Here is a 22,172-nt window from a genome sequence, read left to right on the forward strand (position 1 = left end):
AAATCAGATACTGGTGTCTTGTTTTTGCCTCCACAGCTTTTCACCTGCAAACATCACCTTCAGTCTGTCACTCATTCAGCTCCGGGCTCCGCATGTTGACAGCAGGAGGAGTCCGAGAGACAGCGGGGCTGCAGGAGGAGGAGGAGAAGGAGGAGGAGGAGGGAGGTGCTGGGCGTGGAGGGTGGAGCTTCAGGATTATTGTGCACCGGTCTAAGTGACTGACTGAGGGAGCTTCTCCAAAGTTTGACCGGCCTCCCGTTTATTCTCTCCCGCTGCACGTTTGACCAAAACAGCCAACCTCCACACCAGACTGACGTGAGGACCAGAGTGCCGCACGGAGAGGAGTCTGCGCTCCTGGAGGAGAAGACCCCAAAGTTTTCTTTAGAGGACTCCTGCTGTCTCTGCTGGAGCAGTAACCCATGAGACAAAGAGTAAATTAACTACTGTAGCTGCACACTGAGTGACTGGCTGACTGTCCTCCATCCTGCAGACGCTCAGGAGGAAGATCATGGACTGAAACTCTGGGATCTGCTTCCTTTTGTTGTGCTTGGAATCTCACTAACAACACATGAGGTGGATTGACCGGACGCGCGCTTTCCATACAGTAAATCCTCGGGGATTAAAATAACGAGGGCGATGGATAATTTCTTCACGGAGGTAAGAAGTCCTCATTCTGCTGCTTCATTCATGCAACATGTTGGACACTCTCAGGCGCTTTCACACTGATGCACTCGGCTGCATTAGACTTTTCTTTCTTATATGACTCCTATAATAAACTTTAGGATGCTTGTATCTATTAAAACATCTTAAAACATGCGCTGCAAACACATGGGAACAACTCATGAAGCATATCAGCAACACACTCACTTGTTGTAGGTGTACTATTGTTATGTTATAAGAATCCAAATACCATAAAGTGCAGTAAATTGAGGATAAACTCACTACTGAGCAACAAAAGGTGATTACATGGAAATTAAATGTGACAAAACACAATTAAGCTCAATGAGGCCAACATAATCTCACTATGAGGACTTCCCATTGAAATGTCAAAGGGATTTTACAGGAGCAAGGGTGTCATAAAGAACTTTAAATGAGCCCTGAACTCATCACAGAATGGCACACACACACATTGTAAACCCCTGTAGGTGTATCACAAGAATATCAGAGGGTCTGTGCCGGGCAGACTGGGGGTGGGTCGGGGTCCCTGTGGATCTGTGGTATTTCCGCACCTCTTTTCTCGTTTCCTCCAAGACAAAAAATGCTCTACAGCTATTAATAGAAGTCTGAACCTGCATCCACAGGGAGCTGTTGATTGGTCAGACGACAGCAGGAAGGCCCTCATTGAATGGTTGTATGATGAAAGACAGTTTGGGGTTTTAATTCCAGGGATCCTCTGTGTCATGAGGCTGGCATGGACTCTTTGATGCATCCATCCAGTGTTGCTGTGTTGAAAGCTGCTCTCTGTTTGTTTCATTATAAGGCAACAGACACTCCATCTATTCTGTTCAACAGAAAAGCAGTTATTGATGCTGTTATCTCTCTGAAAAAGGATCTAAAGAGATGAAACAATTAGTCAGTTAATAATTGATTAAGTTTTTGTCACTTTTTTGATAATCTGTTTGTTGTTTAACTCACTTTTCAAGAAAAAATGACGAACATCTGGTTCCAGCTCATCAATTGTGAAGATTTGTCTGTTTTTCTCTGTCTTTTGTGACCGAAAACTATAATTATCTTTTGGTTTTGGACTGTTGGTGTGGCAAAACAAGACATTTGAAGACATTAGCTTTGACTCTTGGAAATGGGGGTGAACAATTTTAAGTTTTTTTTATGTTTTATAGTTGCTTCCCCATTGATTTTAAAGGGACAGTTCAGATTCTTTGAAGCGGGGTTGTATGGGGTGCATATTCATAACTGGTGTATCACATACAGTAGATGGCGGTCGGCATGCTCCCACTTTGGAGAAGCAGGCTGGAGTCCGACACAGAAGTCAAGTAATGTACTGCTTTGGAGGGGGTTGGCAACAAAACATATTTTAGTCACCTAAAAAAATCACTATCAGGTTAAGTGTACGCCATTTTGAGAGTATTTTCACCACTTAAAAGGATAGTGCACCCAAAAATGTAAATTCAGCCATTATCTACTCACCCATATGCCGAGGGAGGCTCAGGTTAGGTTTTAGAGTCCTCACATCACTTGTGGAGGTCCAAGGGGAGAGGAGGTAGCAACACAACTCCACCTAATGGAGGCTGACGGCGCCCCAGATTCAAACGTCCAAAAACACATAATTGGAACCACAAAATATCTCCATACTGCTCGTCCGTAGTGATCCAAGTGGTCTGGCGCAAGTGCACACACGTGAGCGCGGTGCACAGAGAGGCAGTTAGAGCTACAGGCTACAGTGAGGCTAAAAACAGAGTTCAAATGAACAACTTTTTATGTCGGGGCTTCAGGACACTTGGATCACTACGTGTTCCTCCTGTGTTCAGCAGTGTTAAATCACTGTTTTTCTCAATGGAATCTGGCTTTGAAGAGAGCGATATAACGGCTCCATTTTCTCATTGTAAATCACTGTCTGACATGAAGATAAAGTGCTGAAAATATTTCAAATATAGTATACACTTAAACTGATACTGATTTTTTTTTCATGGAACTTTTTTTTAGGTGGCTAAAATATGTTTTGTTGCTGACCCCTCCACAACAGTTCATTGCTCAGCTTCCATGTCAGACATCAGCCTGCGTCTCCAAACTGGAGGCGTGCTGACTGACATCTACTGTACGTAATATACTGTCTGTGGATGATGAGCACACCATAAAAGCCCACATCAGAAAATCAGAACTACCCCTTTAGAGTTGTATCTTTATATAGGAAGTAAAAAATAAAATACAATGATTCTTAGTTGACTTCCTGGTGACAAAAAAGCAGTAAACTATGCTTTTATTCCCCTGGAAAGATCCTGTCATCATATAATGTACAGCCACTTAATAACATTGAAGTTATGTGGGTCTAACAGGTGAGCATTCTGGCTGTGTAAATCTTCCACGTGCTATGACTCACGACAAATAAGCAGTCATTGTGGTCGATTTACAACATCACGACCCACACCTCTCTGATGACATCACCCAGGTAACGGCAGCAACACCTGAGTCATTCCTGAATGTTTTTATTTTCCTTATTGGACTCCGAGCCTTTAAGAGAAATGATTGGCAGCTGAAATCTGCTGACAGAAAAAAACACATGACACTGTGAGCGATTTAAAACCGGTTTCTCTTCAGGTAGAGGTGTAACGGTTAGACAGCCTGTGAAAAGTCCTGCTCCCTGGTTGAAAGATTGCCCTGCTTTCTCATTGGTGCTTGCGGATTTTCAAAATCCAGTGAGGTTTTCAGCGGTATGCAGGGCCAAAGGTCACAAGACTCACTGAACTCATAGGCGCTCGTGAGAGCATTCAGGCTGAGTAAAACAAACACTCTGAGGTTTAAGGGTTTTTTTCTCCTGCAGCAGAGTTGTGCCGGTCTCATGACGAGTGTACGGTACATCTGGCTGTTGAGCTCTCTCTGGAAGTCTCGGAGAGAGGGGGAATATTTGAGTGCCAGAAGCAGGCAGGCGTGCACAATAGTCTCAAATATCGGCCTGCCTGCCTTTATATCTGCCAGCTAATCGCAGCTGAAACAAAGAGCCCAGTCTTTAAGGAAAAGGGCATTTGACAAGGAAGTAAACCAGCTTCCAGCCGCTGCAGATGGAGGCCAACAGTGTGAGCAGAGAGAGGAATTTGAACTGGGAAGGAAGCTGGAGTGTTTCATATTTATACTGAAGACAGTTTGGATGAGGGTCCCACAGTGTCTGAGGCTGGACAAAGGCTGTGTTGATAGCACGCTTTGAGCCTTTAACCGTCCACCTGAACATTACTGGTTTACTCCCTCAGTAAATTCACTGTGTACAAAACACTGCTCATCATCTGTGCAAACTCACACCCACACAGCATCATGGGTACATTTGATGTCAGTAAAGCTTTGTATTTAAATGTGCTCTCTTGTTTGCAAGACCTTTTGTTTTGCTGCCTGCTCTCACCTGTCTCCACACCTCATACTCTAAGCAGTGAAATTAAGTCTGTTATACATTTCTCTGCCTTAGAAATCAGGAGGCTGAACCTGATGTCGATCAACCCAATCACCACAATAACTGTTGGCAGTGATGGATACATTACATTTGTACATCATTTTGTAGCAGATACTTTAAAACTTTTTCATCAATGCTATGGTTAACGTGGTTAGGTTTAGGCACAAAAACCTCTTGTTTTTGGGTAGGCATATCCTGGCTTAAAACACTCACTTTTGTTGGCACAAAAGCTGCTGAAAAAGCAGGGATGGGTCGGTAAAACACACCCAGGTTTGGTGCCACAAGCACTGCTGGGAAACACAGTGATGTGCCACTAAAATCACCCAGGTTTGGTGGCTTAAACACGGCTGGTAGACGGTGCGATGTGTCAGTGAAAATCACCCAGGTTTGGTGCCACAAGCACTGCTGGTAAATGCCGCCATGTGCCTCTAAAAACACCTAGGTCTGGTGCTACAGACACCACTGGGATACACAGTGATGTGTTGCTAAAAACACCCAGGTTCGGAAGCTTACACGTGGCTGGTAAACGCCGTGATGTGTCAGTGAAAAACACCCAGGTTTGGTTCTGCAAACTCTGCTGGAAAGACATTGATGTGTCATTTAAAACATCCAGGTTTGGTGGCTTGAACGCTGCTGGGAAACAGTGATGTGTCACTAAAAAACACCCAAGTTTGGTAGCGTAAATGTGGCTGGTACATACAGATGCCACTGGGAAACACAGTGATGTGCTTTGAAAAACACCCAGGTTTGGTGGCTTAAACAGCGGTGGAAACGCCATGTAGGGTCACCAAAAATCAAGCAGTGTTTTTGTTTGTTTGTCTCCAACAGTGGTCTGCAGGTTGGCAGGTGTCTCATAGGTGTCACGCCATCCAGCAACCCTTCCACTTCCTGATGTAAGGAATCCTTGGGTTAGAAATATTTTCCTGGTCACTTGGCTGTGTCTGTAGTCATTGAACTGACTGTGGTTCACTTGAAGAGAAGCCTTGTTCTTAATATCCCATCTCTTCACTTAAAATAAATGTCTCCTTTTTCCCTTATTGGTGCATTTTTAATGTGATCCATTGAGTTCTCAAAGTGTTTCAGAAGTGGAAGAAGTCCGAGATTTGGTCCCAGTAGTCTCACTTAAATGAAATGTGCTGAAGAGAAACAGCAAAGCACATCGTCTCAAACTATAAAGACATGAATGTGTTGACAATGACACATCCTTTAGCTGGAGGTTTCTCGTCTCTAATTACTGAGCTGCAGCCAAAACAGTCTGGACCAGAGTCAGTCCAGAGGCTATAAATAGAGTCTGACTACACACTCAGACTGCTGAGTTTCATCACTTGGTCACTTTCTTGAAACATGAATTGGTTTTCCTGTCCAGCAACAATCACAATCACTTTCCATCCTTTACAGGATACAAAGAGAGGCTGCACAAACAGGAGCTTAGTTAAAGTGTAAAGGACAAGCACGAGTAAGGTCATTAAACAGATGATGAAGAAATGCCATTATTCTGGTTCAGTCCAAATGCAGTTTGAAAACCACTTTCGCCATATATGGAATATTGGCACATCATATTGTTTATTGTATCAAACTGACCTTTTAAAAACCCCAAACTTTAGTATTTTGTACTTTACCCCGTTTACCACGCTAACGGGATCCAACAAAAATTAAGGCTTTATTCAGAGTGGAAAATTCTCTTTAAAGGCATTTTGAAACACTAAAACTCTCCAGTGAAACCAGGAGCTGTTGGAGGCAGGACGAGGCAAGTTTCATTCAGGTTTAACAGTCTGACACCCTCGAGGCTGCACGAGGGAATGATCGTGGTCGATGGGTGCTCCTGATTGGCCAATATCCACTTTTATGATATGAAATGAATAACAGCAACCAATCAGTTTGTGCTCTGAGGCAGCAGGACCTGCAGTGTGTTTAAAGGTGTGTGAGTGTGTGTGTGTGTTGACACAGTGGAGTCGGTTGAGCCTGGTATAGAGAGGGTTACAGGGTTTGTTCTTATTTGAACTGGTGGGCGTGGTGCAAGGTCGGCTTCACCTGCCCACCAATCAGAGAGCAGGGTTGCCTCGGGTGTGGGTTTGCAGTGATCGCTATTAGTCGAGACAAATGTGTTTCAGACACACAGATAACAAATAAGAGGATCAAGAGGCCTCAGATCAGACTGCTAATAAAGACTGCACAGTGCACACCTGTGCTCATGTGTTACTCAATAACACATCATACTATGTATAAATATGAAGACCTTGTTGTTCGGTATATAGTTATTGTATTTCCAAATAAATCCCAAACAACATTTATCAATAACTGATAAATGTTTGGGTCATGTGTCGAAGTCAAATGTGAGTCAGATGTGTTGACCATAAATAGCATTGAAAATGGGGTTTGACTTTTTTATGCCTCCACACTGGTGATGGCCGTTGCTGTAGGCATTATGTTTTTAGGTTGTCCACAGGTCTGTACATCCTATTCTCATGAAAACGATATATTTGTGACACCTTAAGGGAATTTCTTAAAATTTGGCACAAACGTTCACTTGAATGATGAAATGATTAGATTTTAGTGGTTGAAGGTCACTTTGAACTTGCATCTCTCAAGAACATCCTGAAGTAATTTCTTCAAATTTGGCACAAACATCCACTTGGACTCAACAATGAAATTAATAGAATTTCATGGTCATAGGTCAAGGTCACTTTGTCCTTGCATCCGTGTTATTCTTGTGTACGTGATATCTGAAGAATACCTTAAGGGAATTTCTTCAAATTTGGCACAAACATCCACTTGGACTGAAGCATAAACTGATCAGAATTTGTTGTTGAAGGTCAAAGGTCAAGGTCACTGTGACCTCACAAAACTTCAGACCCTGAATTGGTGATACTAACCTTGGGTGTCCACCTTGAAACTTGGCTGATTGTATAGATCTTCAGTGCTGTCGGGGGGAAGATATGTGTGAAGCTAGCAGCCAGCAGCTATCGGTGCAAAGTCGTAAACAGTACAAAACAGTGGCAACAGTGCTGATTGCTGGGTGCTAGACTTCTGTCAAGACACCATCCCAATATCAGTGGTAACCGAGTTCAGTGCAAAGTGGGGGCGATGAGCTCGCCAGTTGAATACATGCAAGTGTGGCCGGACCGGCTTACCACGACAAACCACAGAGAAGCTCAGATTACAACACACACATATAGTGTGACTTCATTCTCTACTCAGGACGCCATTACTCTACTTGATCTTCACATAGCAGATAGTAATTTGCTGCTATGTAAATGCTCTGACGGTCCCATATAGAACCTTGAAGGCTGTGGTCATGTTTCACTTACTACTTATTTGAATTTCATATCTTTGTAAATTTAACCCATGTGTATCGTCTCAATAGGTCAGAAATTCCTTTGTCTGTATGCTGGAGGGAATATTCTTTATCGACATCCAAGTTGGCAGAGCTGTGCTGCATTTATCTGCTATTTTGTTAGAAAATGATCTCTGAAAGACAAATGATCAGCAAACATGAACCGTTACGGCGGCTGCAGTTTTGGCAGTCTGAGCCCAGTGTTGGCAACGAGCTGCTCGGAGGTTTGAACTCCGCTGAGAGCTTCTACTTCATGGTTGTAATAAAGTCACACAGACAGTTATACTTCCAAAATAAGCCTGTAAGAATCACATTGCTGCAGCCGTTAACCTGGTTTTCTAGATTTCATACCAGTCCTGAAACTTCCAACGCTTTCTTCTCCCACAAGCCTCAGCTGCCTGCATTCCTCATTAAAACCATAAAAAGTAAAAGCCCAATCATTGACATTAATAGGCTCACCACAACAAACAAAGGCCCTACCCATTTTAAATGGCTTCATTTTAATGATGATATACGAGCCACGCTGCTGTGTGAGAGCCGTTCCTCCCTCCCTCTGTGTCTCACTGGCTTGTTTAAAGCTGAAACCTGACACCTGTGGAGCAGCCAGAAGTAACTGAGAGGAATTTAAACAGCTTGCAGATTTGTCGTTTTGTGCGCTGCAGACGTCCCCCGCTCCCCAATGTCCTACCAGGACAACTGTGTTGTAACTGCAGCAGAAGTGTTGTTCAGTCTGCAGCATTTGCACCTTCAGGAGTTTCTTTAGGTCACCAAGTCAAGTGACCAGTCAGAGTTTTAAGAGTCTCCGTTTGATACCCAGTAGTGACCTCTGTCTTTTCTAGAAAGAAAGGCAACGAAAAGGAAACAGTAAAATCAATGGCAGACTAATGAACGCCAAAAATAAAACATTTTGGAGATGCACTGTGTGGCCAAAAGTGTGTGGACACCCGAGCATAGTGTGTAAATAAGCTCAAATGTTCATTCTTGACCTTAAAAACAGCAACTTGATAAATATTCTAAACTCAAGTTCCACTTACTTTGAAATTCCAAAGCTTTAAACCCCATCTCATGACCCTCCTGAAGTTGCTCAGTTGTAGTCAAGACGGTTTAGTTGCTAACATGCGAATTATGCATGGAGGATTCTGAATATGATGGCAGGTCTGTTAACTATTTATTAACCAAGCAAATTGACTTTATTTCTTTCAAGAACATGGAAAGAAACTGGAGAAGAAATGACCCAAAAATTAGCAAGAAATTAGAAAAAAAAACAAGAAAATTACCTAAAAATTAGCTACATAAATAAATAATTTATAATCAAATAAATAAATAAATAAGGAAAGTAAAAAAACAATTTTCAGTGTAGTGTTATGATAATTATACATATAGTTTTCTGGACATCCTTTGTTAGCTTATTTTTAATAATTTTCCAAATCTACTAATTTCCTGCTATTTGCGGAACATTTCTTGCCAAATTGCTCGTTGCTATTTTCCCCACGCTTTACAGAAGAAATCAAAATGATTTTCTCAGCGTTCACTGGTTTAAATTTTTGTGAAAGGCATCTGAAAGGCGCACAAGAAAAGTGATGTCGATCCAGGTTTCAGAGGGTTAGTGGACCTAGCTTTGGGTTCAGGAGCAGTTTTAAAATGTAACAAAAAAGAACAAAGTTGACATAAAGTTGGAGGAATATTATATAAAATATTATAGCTGCTGTTGCATTAAGATTTTTAAAGCTTTTATGGGTTAAAGCCAAACCATGAAAAGCAGGGTCCACAAACTTTTGGGCATACAGTGTAAAATTCGGAGTTGAATTCAGAGCTGTGTTACAGTCTTGCTTCCTTGCCTTGATATTTCTAATTAAGTTTGTAACAAAAACATTCTTCTCCAGAGTCACATATAGAGAGCTGGTATCTTATTTCTCACGTCACTTTAACATTTAGTTAAAAAAAGAAAAAGACCCAAAGCGAGCCAGCCAAGCTCAGCTGCTGGCCTGGTGAGGCCTTTTTACGCTGCTGCTGAAATAACACCTTCTCGAGGAGGCAGACACTCTGGATGTGAGCCAACACCGCCTGCACTCCATCTTAAACTGGTTTCACTGCTCTCAGCCGACTGTATATAGGGCAGAGGGGCAACTCTGACTGTGGGAAATCAAACAAAGTCTCAGGCCTGCAGTTCCAGACCCCGGTCCAGACAGGAAAACGATTTATTTTTATTTCCTCCTTTGGCTGCAGCGGTGAATGCGTGCAGCACCAAAACTCAGATTTAAATTTATCATTTTAAAAGGCAGCTCTGCCTGGTAGTGAAACAAGAAGTGAGACATTGGACTTCAAGTGGAGGACTTTCATAGACTTAAAGGGACAGTTCAACTCAAAATCAAAACCACATATTTTTCCTCTTTCCTGTAGTGCTGTTCATCAGTCTGGATTGTTTTGCTGTGGGCTGCTGAATGTTGGAGATATCGGCCTTAGAGATGTCTGCCTTCTCTCCAGTATAATGGAACTCAATGGCACTCGGCTTGTGGTGCTCAAAGTGCCCAAAAAAATTACATTAGCAAAACTCAACAGCAGTGTCTCTTTCCAGAAATCATGACCCAGTTACTCAAGATAAACCACAGGCCTTGTTATGAGCAGCTTCATGTTGGAACTATTTTCTCTCTACTGAACTACCCAATAGTAGATGCACGCCTCCTTCTGCGCAATCATACAGTCAGTGGTTGTAGTTTGGTAGAAAGAAAATAGTTCCTTCATGAAACTGCTCACAACAGGGCAACTAACAGGACTTCTAGTGGTCAGATTTATTAAAATATTTTGTGTGTCTTGGGGCAATAAACCTAACTAGACTTCACCAGCTGCCGGCACCAACATGGCTGACTCCGCGTCTTCCTGCCTGACCAGATCACTGTCATTCACATACTGAGAGATTACCTCTTTCAAGATAAGACAGCATTTTTGTCTTGATCTCTAAAGTGCTCCAAAACACTGTCGTCCAGGTTCTTGTCTCATTCGGTTTGTAGGTTAATCCATGATTTAGATGCCACAATAGCAGCCTAATGTATGTAGTGTGATAAAGAGGCTGTCGTGGTCGGCAAGGTCAGGCATTGTGCGGTTCAGATGAGAATGAGGTGAAGGCTGATCTCTCACATATGTTTTGACTGTGAACACATTAGTCTGAGGATCAGGGTCACAGGATTAGCATTAAAATTGTCTTTATTTTAATTTTGTAAAGTGTTCAATCTCCTTATACATGCAAAAAAAAATACTCATTGGGAGCCATTTTTCTAGAATGAAAACATGAAAGAACACCAACAATAGATTTAAAAAGAAATGTTTTTTTGCCAATTTATAAAAATGACACCCTGATGTAAGAGATGGAAAAAAGGGACAGCCTTCAATAAGAGTTGACGCTACATGAATTGGTCTCTCTGCCTGATTTTAAAGCTCTCCTAAGTACAGCAGTGAATGAGTCTGTTGGGTCTTGTCATTGTGTGTAGGTGTCTAATATTTCTACATGTTACTGTGCATGTTTTATGTTGCATTTCGCATCGGCCATCTTGCAACAGATGAGAGCAAAGCTTGTTACCTTGATATCTACAATGGTAGCAGAACACCAAAATTGCTGGATGCTGCAGTCTCTGGCAAACATGTTTTAATGCCATTTTAGACAAATGAAGACATGAAATGAGTTCATCACACTTTCATTTAAAACCTGTTTGGCCAAAACTTCATTGTAAAGTTCTCAAAACAGTGTCATTACTAGAACTAGATGGAAACCGACAGTGATCAAAAGAGTTGTGATTCTACTAAATGTACCAAAAAGTCAAAATCAGGAGCCAAATATAGTGCTGGAGACAATTTATTTATTTATTATTTATTTATAATTTATATAATTCATTTATTTGAGGAATTTCAGTCAGGATTTAGAGTGCATCATAGCACTGAGACAGCACTAGTTAAAATTACAAATGATCTTCTGATTGCTTCAAACAAAGGACTCGTCTCTGTACTTGTTTAATTAGATCTGTTTGACACAATTGACCATCAAATTCTGCTACAGAGACTGGAACATTTAATTGGCCTAAAAGGCCAAGCTGGTTTAAATCTTATTTATCTGATCTTTTCAGTTTGTTCACGTTCATAATGAATCATCCTTACGTACTAAAGTTTGTTTTGGAGTTCCACAAGGTTCTGTGCTCGGACCAGTCCTATTTACTCTTTTTTGGGGAGTTTTTCCTTATCTGCTGCAAGGGTCCTAAGGACAGAGGGATGTCGCATGCTGTAAAGTCCTGTGAGCCAAACTGTGATTTGTGATATTGGGCTTTATAAATAAAATTGATTGAAAATTGATTGATTAAAGTTGGTGTCTGTAGAAAATTAACTGCTTGAGTTTCAGGACAAAGATGTAAAACTCCAACTCCGTCTTTTCCCTTTTATGATATGGAGAGTGAAAAAAGAAGAAATGCACGAGACTGGAAAAAAAATACAATCTGTGTAAAAATCAATTTTATCCAGAGTCAGATGAGCAGTTGCTGCTGAGTCATAGTTGTGGTTCCAGTCAGCGCTGAAAATAGGAAAAATGTCTCGAGTGCATCCCAGTCCTCGATCATTTAGTTCTGCATGAGTGATTCTTAATAAGCCTTTCAAGCTGTGTCTTTACTCCAAGTCTTTAGTTCAATCAGCAGATTTGTTGATCAAGTTTTTCTGCCCCTTGTTTTCCAGTTTTTCTCTCCCTCCATCCGCAGCTTTTGGTTTCTACGTCCCTGTTCCGTTGCCCTCCTCTCCCTCTGTTCTCTTCTCCTCTTTCGTTCCTCTGGCTTTCTATAAAGTCTCCACTTCCTGCCGGAAGGCTCTAAACATTCCTCTGGATCCTGACACTTCCTAACCTCTCACTCTCTCCAGCTCCTCCACATGTGTGTTCATGACATGATCTGCAGAAGGCCTGGCTCGTGTCTTACCATTAACACTGTGATATGCAGGAAATTTTAGATTAATTTTAGACAAAATGCAGCCATCTTATCGCATGAGAAGCATTTTTCTTACATTTTTTTTAACCAAAAGATTAATGTGAATGATAACTTTTTTGCCCAGTTGCCTGTTGGCATTGTACGTTTCTGCAGACCACAGCTTCTTGACACGTATCACATCAATGTTTCTAAAATGATGTAGTTCTGATTACATGTAGTCTCTCATGGGGAGTTGTAGCAGATGGAGGGGGGCTGCCAAGCTGCAGACCACTGTTTCAGACCAACAAACAAGAAAAACAGGTATCTTTTAGTGGTATATTGGCAGCATTTCTGGCCATGATTTGGCACTAAAACAGAGTAAGCCAAAACATAATCTTTTACCAACCGCAGCCAAGTGTTTTTGTGCCAAAATATAACTACATAATAACATAAAGAAAAATTTCTACTTGGGCTGTCAAAGTCAACCCTTTTAACTTCACTAATTTATTTGATGTGTGAGTAGCGCCGGACCTTCTGTAATTATGACCCTTGGCCGACCCCATAGTTTGGGAAATAAGGAAGCAATGCGGCAGGAATGTTTCGAATGGCTAGCAGAAACAAACCTCTGTGAGCAGAGATGGATAAAGACAGGCATCTTTTGAACAGCAAGTTCAGCTTCAAAGCCCTGCCAGACGGATCTCTCAACAAGACCAAAGTTATTTGCATTTACTGTCGATGTAAACTGAGTTACCAGTCGAGTATGTCGAGCTGCTTTAAAAAAACAGGGTGTTTAGTTAACATTTTTAGTGTAAAGCTGGACATTGTGTTGGTATTACTAAGTAATGTCACATTCAGGTCAATGCGTCCATCTGTTGTTGCTTGTTGGGCTCGAGTTTGTCGTGGTCTGCTCTCAGCATGTGTTTTGAGCATGCAGTTCCTTTGTGGTTATTCTCATGATTCACTTAGTCCTCATTCTCTGATGAAGACTGTGAAATGCGGTAGATAATTTTGCCAAACAATATAAAGCCAAAGTCAGGTGAGTGTGTTCACTCAGGTAAAAAGTGTGTGTAGGCTCAGACGCAGCTCGTGACCTTTGCTGTCACCCGACCTCTGTGTGACCTCCCATGTTACTGTGTAATAAAGCAGAAACTGCATTAAGATAATGTTAAAAACTGTCACTCCTCCTGTAGGTGACATGTCTACATATCAACCTGACCAAGCACTTACTGTACTGTACAGCTCTGCAGTAACATGAGAACCTTTAACCGCTGCATGAGAGCTCATTTCTTGGTTCGGTGGCTGCACAGGCAATATTTCAACATCCCGTAGAATGGGTTTGAGTCTGAGATGCTCTCTTGACACTAATCCCTCAGCGTCCTGCTGGGTCGTGCTTCCCCGCTGCTGAAATGGTCAATTAAAACCAGGAATGAAGTTTCTGGATCCGACCAGGTTTGATTTATCTTCACTGACAGGGTGTCACTCTGAAGGCAGCTGAAGAGAGACGAGTGTTTTGATCTGGGTTGTATCAGACCTGCTGTTACAAGTGCTGCTGCTGAATCTGTGTGTCTGAAATGCATTAATATAAGGTGAAAGCACTCACAGTGTGATGGTGCCACAAAGCAGGTGACAAATGATTAAACAAAGAGCAGCAATTAAAATAAAAAAACAGTATAAATGAAACAAGAAAAAAGCCAGAATTAAGGCATTTTTATCAGCACTCAATATCTCAATTTTTTTCTAATTAATTGTTTTGTATAATACCCATTATAGTTTCTCAGAGAACAGGGTGTCATCTGCAAATAACTTTTGTCAGACAAACTGCAAACCAAATTGTTAGTCAGTTTCCAAAGATATATTTTTTAAAAAGGAGAGAAAAGCATCAAATCCTCACATTTGAAAAGCTGGAACCAGAGATTTTACAATAATTGACTTACTTTTTAATGAATTACTAAAATAATTTAATGCTAAAATTGTTGGCAAATATATTTATGTTAATCAGCTAATTGTTTCAGCGCTTAAAACCAAGCAAAGAAATCAGAAAAAACTTCCCAACATCTGAAAAAAAACAGGTGTCAGGGACAGGGACAGGTTTCTCCGTCAGACAAAATAAATTAATGGCCGGATACTGTGACGTCAACCATTGGTTCGTAGACTCCCGTTTTGAAGCCTCCGTCTTGGTTTTTGGAGCCAGAAGCGTCCATATTTGAATGAGGGTGGAGCTGTGGAGGAGTGAGGGGTGGATCTGACTCATAGACTAAAACAGACTCAATTGGCCTCATCCTTCAATATGCGTAACTTAAAACTTTAATGAAGTGTAATTCGTGAGTTCTATAAAAATTCACCCCCCATACAGTTGTAATTAATGTTGAAAATAGCTATAGAGATAGAGGGTGTAAACCTGTTCATTTCTTTCATTGGCTTCATTTCTCAGCCCCAGGGGTTGCTGCCTGGTTTCATCAGGACATGATTTGTGTGTTCTTAGCTGCACACATTGGGTTTTCTGTCCCACCTGTCAGAGCGAGCCAGACAAACATGCACCTGACAAAAGAAGTGTGCATTGAAACAGTGTGAGGTTGTTTTGTAGTTTGGTGTGTTGTAATTTATGATTCACACATACCTGAGGGCAGTTTACACTTGTCATACACAACAATGCCTGATATACCCACATACACACACACACGCACCTGGCCCACAAAATAACCGTCCAGAAAAATCACCTGGCCCACAAAACACTGTAATGATTTTAAACACCTGCAAGAAGGAAGCTGTCTCCATTTTCCATTCCTTGAAAAGGCACAACAAACTAGCTTTACAGACAAATAAAAAAAAAAGTACTTTTTGTCTGACGGCAGGTGTTTGGTCACACATGTCTGTGTGCTGTGTGAGTCTAATTTGTTTTCAACGACAGTTGAGAAATGTGGTGTTCAAAGATACTTGCATGTTTAATGAAGGTAGATGTTTTTTATTTTAAATCCCTCCTAATTTTAAGGGTTGGAAAATTATTTTAGGGGTTTGGGCACAAAATGTTTGTGAACCACTTGGACTAGGGGACAGATTGTGTTGAGCACAAAATCTAGACTGAATCAAGAGTTTTTAGCCCCGTGTACACTGACTCCTCAAGGCGGGAATTTCACACCATTATTCTGCCTCGCTGTGCTGTGTAAAACGCACAGTCACTGAATGGGGAAACAGAGTTGTCTTACCTTTACAAACAAGACAGCCAGCAGGATTGGACCATGGACAGCATGGGTGTGACATTTCAAAGGCGTGTTATGCGTCTAACCCATCATGGGAGATTTAAAAGTAGCCGATAGCAGTTAGTGGCTAACTCAAAGAAGAAGAACAGCCGCTGAAAATGTCTGCAGATTAGGAAAACAATGAGGTCCTGGAGCTTCTTACCCTCCGAGCAGAGGATGAGAACAGTCGCCATATAACAGGGACAGTAAATAATTGTTATGCCACTGTTATTGTTTAAAATGTGCTGCCAACGCATATGTTATATGTCACACTTGAGGCCGACGCTATTGTGGTACACCCGTCACACCTCTTTTGATTCCACAATGCTGACAAGCTGTCTTAAATCACGCATTGGAACGGCAAGATGCTGCTGTTGTCTGGTTCTGTGTAAAAATGCAAAGGTGGCATAAAGAAGGGACCCTATAGTGCTATCATTGAGTAAAATGGCTAGTTTCTCAGGTCTCAAACATGTGACTGAGACAGGCATATCACGGAAAAATATGTATTCATAGCTGTTTATAATCCCACTTCATTAAGTACCACTGCTGAAGTGCTTCTGAGCAAAGCCTTCAACCCTCAGCTGTCCCACTGTAGCTGCTCTGTGGCCGACAGCTGAACACACATTTTAATGACCAGAATGTTGCGCTGGACTGTGCTTAGAGAGCCAACTGTCACTGGATAATGAATCTTAGAGAGAGATTTGCACTGTGGGAATGTCATAACTTACAAAAGACATCAGATATTGTGTCAGATACATGCAGCTCTGTTTCTGATCAGATCTGGGAGAGAGGTAGGAGGGGGGTTATCTGATCCTAAGACTCCGCGGTGACAGCAGCTTCCTGGAAACCACCGTCCACACAAACACACACGCAACATAAAACAACACAAGTGCAGGCTAGGCACGACCCGAAAAACCAAACATCCATTTCCAGTAATTAGCTGCTTCTCATGCGATCCCGTTACCTTGTGAGAGTGCAGGTCTTCCTCCTCTCAGGACTCCTCAGAGGACTCAGTGGTACATCAGACTATTTTTACTTTGGCTGTTAGGAAAAACTTGAGTCATTATTTCATTTAATGAGCTGGTTGATTGATTTTTCTGCGCAGTATGGAGCCAAAAAGGCAATCAGAGCGTCTCCTCAGCTCCATTAAGAGTTGTAGTGGTTTTAGTGATCGAGATAACTTTTGGAATTACATATTTATGTGCTGTTGTTTCCTTGGCTGTAGGAGAGAAAGGCAGCAGCAAAGTTTGGACTCCTATTCACAGAGGTGGGAAGTATCTCAAGATCTGTATATTTATTATTCCCATTTTCTTCCACTATTTTCTTCATCCTGTCTCTGCTGAAACATCTTCTGAAACACCTGCTGTGCTGTATTCACCTTCTGAGACGTTCAATTTAGCACCTGTCTCTTTAAGGACCCTCACCTGAAAAAGCCCAGTCTGCTCTGATTGGTCAGCATTTCTGAGTCTTCTTCAGCTCTGTGTCTCTGCACCATCACTGCATAAGCAAAATGACTGTGACAGAGTATAGTGACACTTTCTACCATGAAAAATCACCATCAGCAACCAAGATTACATGTTTCCCGAATGTCTTCATGTAGCTACATGTAGCATTGTACTTGCAGTCAGACAGTAACTGTGCATAGCACAATTTCCCCGGTTAAAAATCATCAATAAAAGCTTCTAAACACAACCAGACATGTTACGGCAGGAATATGATACAAAATCTTGAAGAAAATAACTAAATCAGCAACCAAGATTTCATGTTTTCCTGATGTTAGCATGTAGCTACACGTAGCAGTGTACTTGCAGCCGGGGAATGGCTGTGTATAGCAGCACTTTATCCCCTTAAAAATCACCAATAAAAGCTTATAACACAAATAGACATGTTACAGCAGGAATATCATTGGAAATCTTGGAGAAATTAACAACATCAGCAACTGTAGTTAGCATAGCTACGTGTAACAGAGTACTTGCAGATGGGGAATGACTGTAGCAGCACTGTCTTGTTAAAAATCATCAGCAGGATATGATATGACACTATTTACACCATCAGCAACCAAGATTAGATGTTTCCTTGATATTAGCATGTAGCTACATGTAGCAGTGTACAGTTGGAAACAGAGTATTCAGAACAATCTGAAAGCCTGAGGTTTTGCTCACAGGGATTACCTCTACATACGTTTATCTCATTATTTGAAACTTTTGTCACGTTTGATAAGAACATCCAAAATCGTAACATTACATATATAACAGAAAATAAGGAAAAGCACAATAGGTTCCATTTAAGTTTAAGTACAGTTGAATGCAGGGCATTTAATTGAGTATTTTCAAGTTTTGGTGGTAGTGGGTCTAGTTTTACTACCTCCACCACTGACCATCTTTTAGTCCAGGACACAATCGGTCATTTGCATCCCTGAAATAGTGACTAATGTAGATAAACTCATCTATCAGATGCCGCATTATGTTATTTCTAAAGTGATTCTGTTCTGTGGTGAGTAAGAAGTGACGGCCCTTTGCTTTATTGGTTAGTGAGCAGTTGAATCAACCAATAAACCTGCTTCAGTTGCTCTGAACAAAACCTGCACTGAGTGAGTAACAACTTGTAAAGACAGCTCACTGCAGCCTCATGGTCATTCACAGCTGAGAGAAAAGATGTTCATCAGCCCGTCATGCTCTCCCTCCCCGCCACTACCAGTCTATCAAGTCTGTGAGTGCTTCATTTAGACAGTAGGGTCTCATGTCAGTAAGAAATGAATTTGTAGCATTGAAGAGAGCGAGGCGGAGCGCAGTCTCTTCAGAACATTGTTTCCTGACCGCTGAATCTCACCCTCAGAATTTACAAAGCGGTCCAAGCCGAGGATGCTGAATAGGGGTTCAATGTTGGAGAATGTCAAGTACAGAGATGACTCCGAAATACTTTTAAGCAAGAGCATAGATTTCTGCCTCTTCAGGAACATCAGTTAAGACTAATACTTTCCAGCAAGGACTGATGTAATAGCAGTCAAAAAAACAAACTCTAGACATCTGGGGTTAAAACTCAGCTAAATTTGGTTCAAGAGAGAGTTTTGAGATTTGTAGGCTACACATATATTTTATTGACTATTTCAACATGGAAACAGTCCTACGTACCCACCAGAATGTAGACATGGTTGGGTTGTTTAAACAAGTAGTGTCTAAGTGTTCATTCAACTGTGTTTTCAAGGTCAAGGATGAACTTTAAATCTCAGACTTTACGTCAACATGGATGAGAAGTCAGAGAGTTGAACATGAACACATCTACATTGTGATACAGTCAAAAGCTCCAGAACAGCAACTAAAAAGACCTTAATGTGAGACTGTTCTGTCAACTTTTAAGTAACCTAGATGTCAAAACTAGAAGCATCTTTCAACCAAATCCAGCCCACCTGGATGTCTTCTTGACCAATCATGAGATCAGTGCTTCCTGGGATACTCAGACTTAAGACGAACATCTTAGAGTGATTTCCTGGTCCAGGCATAGTGTAAAGAAAGAGAATGTAAGAATTTTTTTAGGTCTGATTTACAGTGACACTGTCAATTAGTCATCATTTAATGGTCCTCTGGCCTGCTGTCACCCCTCTATACTGTGAGGAGCCTTGAATAAACAGTTTGTTTTTGTTGGGTTGATGGCTTAAACTTGACTCTAGCTTGACTCTGTTTCAAATGATTCCTAAACCACAAATGCATCTAGCATTTAACACAGGACCATCGTCCTAATGCTGAGCCGCATTTTGAAAATTATAGTCTCAGCAGCATTGAGACATTTCTTCTTTCTCCTCTACATCTTTGATTCATATCAAATAATGCATCGTTGTTTAACAAAGATTGACCTTCTCAAGCTTGAAACAAAGCATGTTTTAAGGTCATTTGTCCCAGCTCTAGTTAGTTTCTCTTTAATGGCAATAACTTGATAGTTTCTTGATAGAGGTTGTGTCCCTTGTGGCAAAATGCCCTTGAGAAAGACTCACGTAACCATCAATTCTGTCCTCTCTTCTGTAGCGTGTACCATTGAGTGCATCCCAGAGGACAATTTCCCCATTAGTCTGTGTGAAATATGGTATTTTAAACACTTTGGGGTCTCCTGTGATTAAATAACCCCCTTCATTTGTTTACTCATGCACTACAGAGTAATTCTAATTCAACCCTCGCCTCACCACTTAACCCAGTTCTTCAACAGCCAAGCCACCAGAATTATTAGATTGTCTTCGCGAGTGCACTCAGTGACTTGACACTTTTCCAAAAAAGCCATAAAGTCATTAGAGGAAGTTAAAAGCTCTGAGGGTTAAAGCGTGTCCTGGGATCAGGCCTTTCTCACACTAAACTGAGCAAACAGCCCGAGCCAGAATAAATAAGGTTATCTCTGCAGTTTAGTGGGCCAAGCTGCTTCAAAGGGATTTTATACCTGAAGATCAAGGCTTGTTTCCTAGACTCAGATCTGTTCAAGATACTGGTCATTCAGAAATTAAAGGCAGAGCATGAAAATGTAGGTCAGTGAGGCCTGAATGGGATAAGAGGAAAATCTCATTTTGATTGAATGTAGGAAGGTGGAGTGCTGGATTTTCTCAGAACAGCTGAAAGAAAAGTAAAGAAAAGTTGGTATGAAGTTCAGCTCAAGAGCACTTAATTAACTGCTAAGTCTAGCAGCAACTCTACATTGAATAGAATCCACCCGACTAGGAGAAAAGTCTCATTCTGCTTTGAAATTTTTACCCAACACTGGAGTACCATCGATGTTCTGATCAACAAAATGACATTAGTTTTAACATCATCACAATCCGGACTGGGCCAAAAGCTGCACCTTCAGCCATGTTATTATACTTACTGTAGTACCCAAGCATCCATATTTTTATGTAGGTCTGTTTTTCTTTTACGCACCAAGAACTGGGTACCAAACCAGCTACTTTTAAATGTATCATCTGACTGGACAGTCGATACTACTGTGACGCGATTCTCGTTAAATTCATTGGTACCAAATTTCAGCATCCGAGAGTGCATCTGGATGAAAACACTGGGTTTAGACAAGAGGTGAAAGGGCTGCAGAGCGCCCTGAAGCCTGGAAGAAAGCAACAGAACTCCAAGGCTGGCAACAAACTAAAATTATCACTGCACCATGATCTGCCATGAGAGTTTCAGCGTCTGGTTTTTAGCAAAATACCATAAAAATGTACTGCTGGATACTGGTACCAAATTCAAGGTACTGGATCCAGCAGCAGTATTGGTTCAGATATGAAGGATACCCAACCCTACCAAAGACTTATGCTGTGTTCCAGTAAAAGCTGAAGGTTGGCATCTCCAAGTTGAAATTTCCAACTTCTGACCTCCAAGTGTGAACGATGCCAAATTTAAGAAAAAACATTGCTGACCGTGACAAACTGATGTTTCTTTGGCAAGCTTACACATAATTGATTTTCCGTGTATATATAAACAAAACATTTTTTTAACTGCAACCACTACATAATAACATTGGTGACATATTTTGACATCAGTTTAGCATGTATGACTTTAAGCATACATCATAAACACAGGGAAATATACTTTATGTTGCCTTTTAGTTGATGGTTTACCATTTACAATGTGTGCTTCCATGTGTGCTGCCATTGCTGTGTGATGTCATGCATGACAGCAGCTTCTACATGAAGTCTGATGGATTTGAGTTTACAAGTAGGAACTCCAACTTTGAGTGTCCTTTCATTGTACTTTTTCTAGTAGGAGGTCAGAGATTTTCAAGTTACGATTTGTCTGGAACGCAGCATTAACAGTCACTAACATTGGTGACTAATGCTACAGGTAGTTGCAGCTGCTTCGTAATAAAACCTTAACTATGCTTGGTCAGTGGAAAGCTATAATTGTGAAGCAGCGACAGGAGGTTTAATGGTTGTATCAAAAGAAGCAGTGAGCAGAGTTTGAGAAAACAACAAGTTTGCCACAAATTCGAGCAATAATAAATGTTTGGTTTGTGTCAGCGGTAACTTAAAGAAGCTTGTCGTAAGGAGTCAACAGTAAGCAATGAGGCAGATGTCATGAGATAAAATTGTGCTGATTAAATTCCTTCATGCATATAGGCAATTTGTATCCCACAGAGGGAATGGCGGACTCCGCCACTAACAATAAAAACTATTATATAGAGAGGTAATGAAAGAACGTAAAGAACGTTTTTTATACCTCTGCACTGGCTAGAGACATCATGTTTACGGTTTGTGTGCGATATCTCAAAGACACACTTCTTCAAATTCGGCACAAATGTCCACTTGGACTCAACAATGCACTAATTAGTTTTTGGTGGTCATAATTCAAAGGTCAGGGTCACTGTGACCTTGTCTGTCTCATTCTTGTGAATGTGACATCTCAAGAACGCCTTGGGGGGATTTTGTTCCCTGGAAATCCAGAGTTCTCACGAGAGCACAATTTGAATTTGCTCAGCGAGTCACTCTGGCAATCAGTAATGATGCTCATTACCCATGCTGTTGAAGCCAAGCTGCACCAATCACATCGGTGTATCTGATATAGGCGGGCCAGAGGTGAGCTAAACAGATG

The 22,172-nt window shown here is 41.3% G+C and overlaps 1 protein-coding gene across 1 annotated transcript in view; it reads left to right on the forward strand.

Moving 5' to 3' along the window:
• Nucleotides 1-214: 214 nt before the first annotated feature.
• LOC126409158 (unconventional myosin-X-like) overlaps nucleotides 215-22,172 on the forward strand; it is a 159,682-nt gene continuing 137,724 nt past the window's right edge. Inside the window, exon 1 of the mRNA XM_050075114.1 lies at nucleotides 215-657. Coding sequence (XP_049931071.1) covers nucleotides 637-657 — 21 coding nt within the window. The 5' untranslated portion in view covers nucleotides 215-636. The remainder of the gene's footprint in view (nucleotides 658-22,172) is intronic.

Source organism: Epinephelus moara, chromosome 21, assembly GCF_006386435.1.
Source record: "Epinephelus moara isolate mb chromosome 21, YSFRI_EMoa_1.0, whole genome shotgun sequence".
NCBI lineage: Eukaryota > Metazoa > Chordata > Actinopteri > Perciformes > Serranidae > Epinephelus > Epinephelus moara.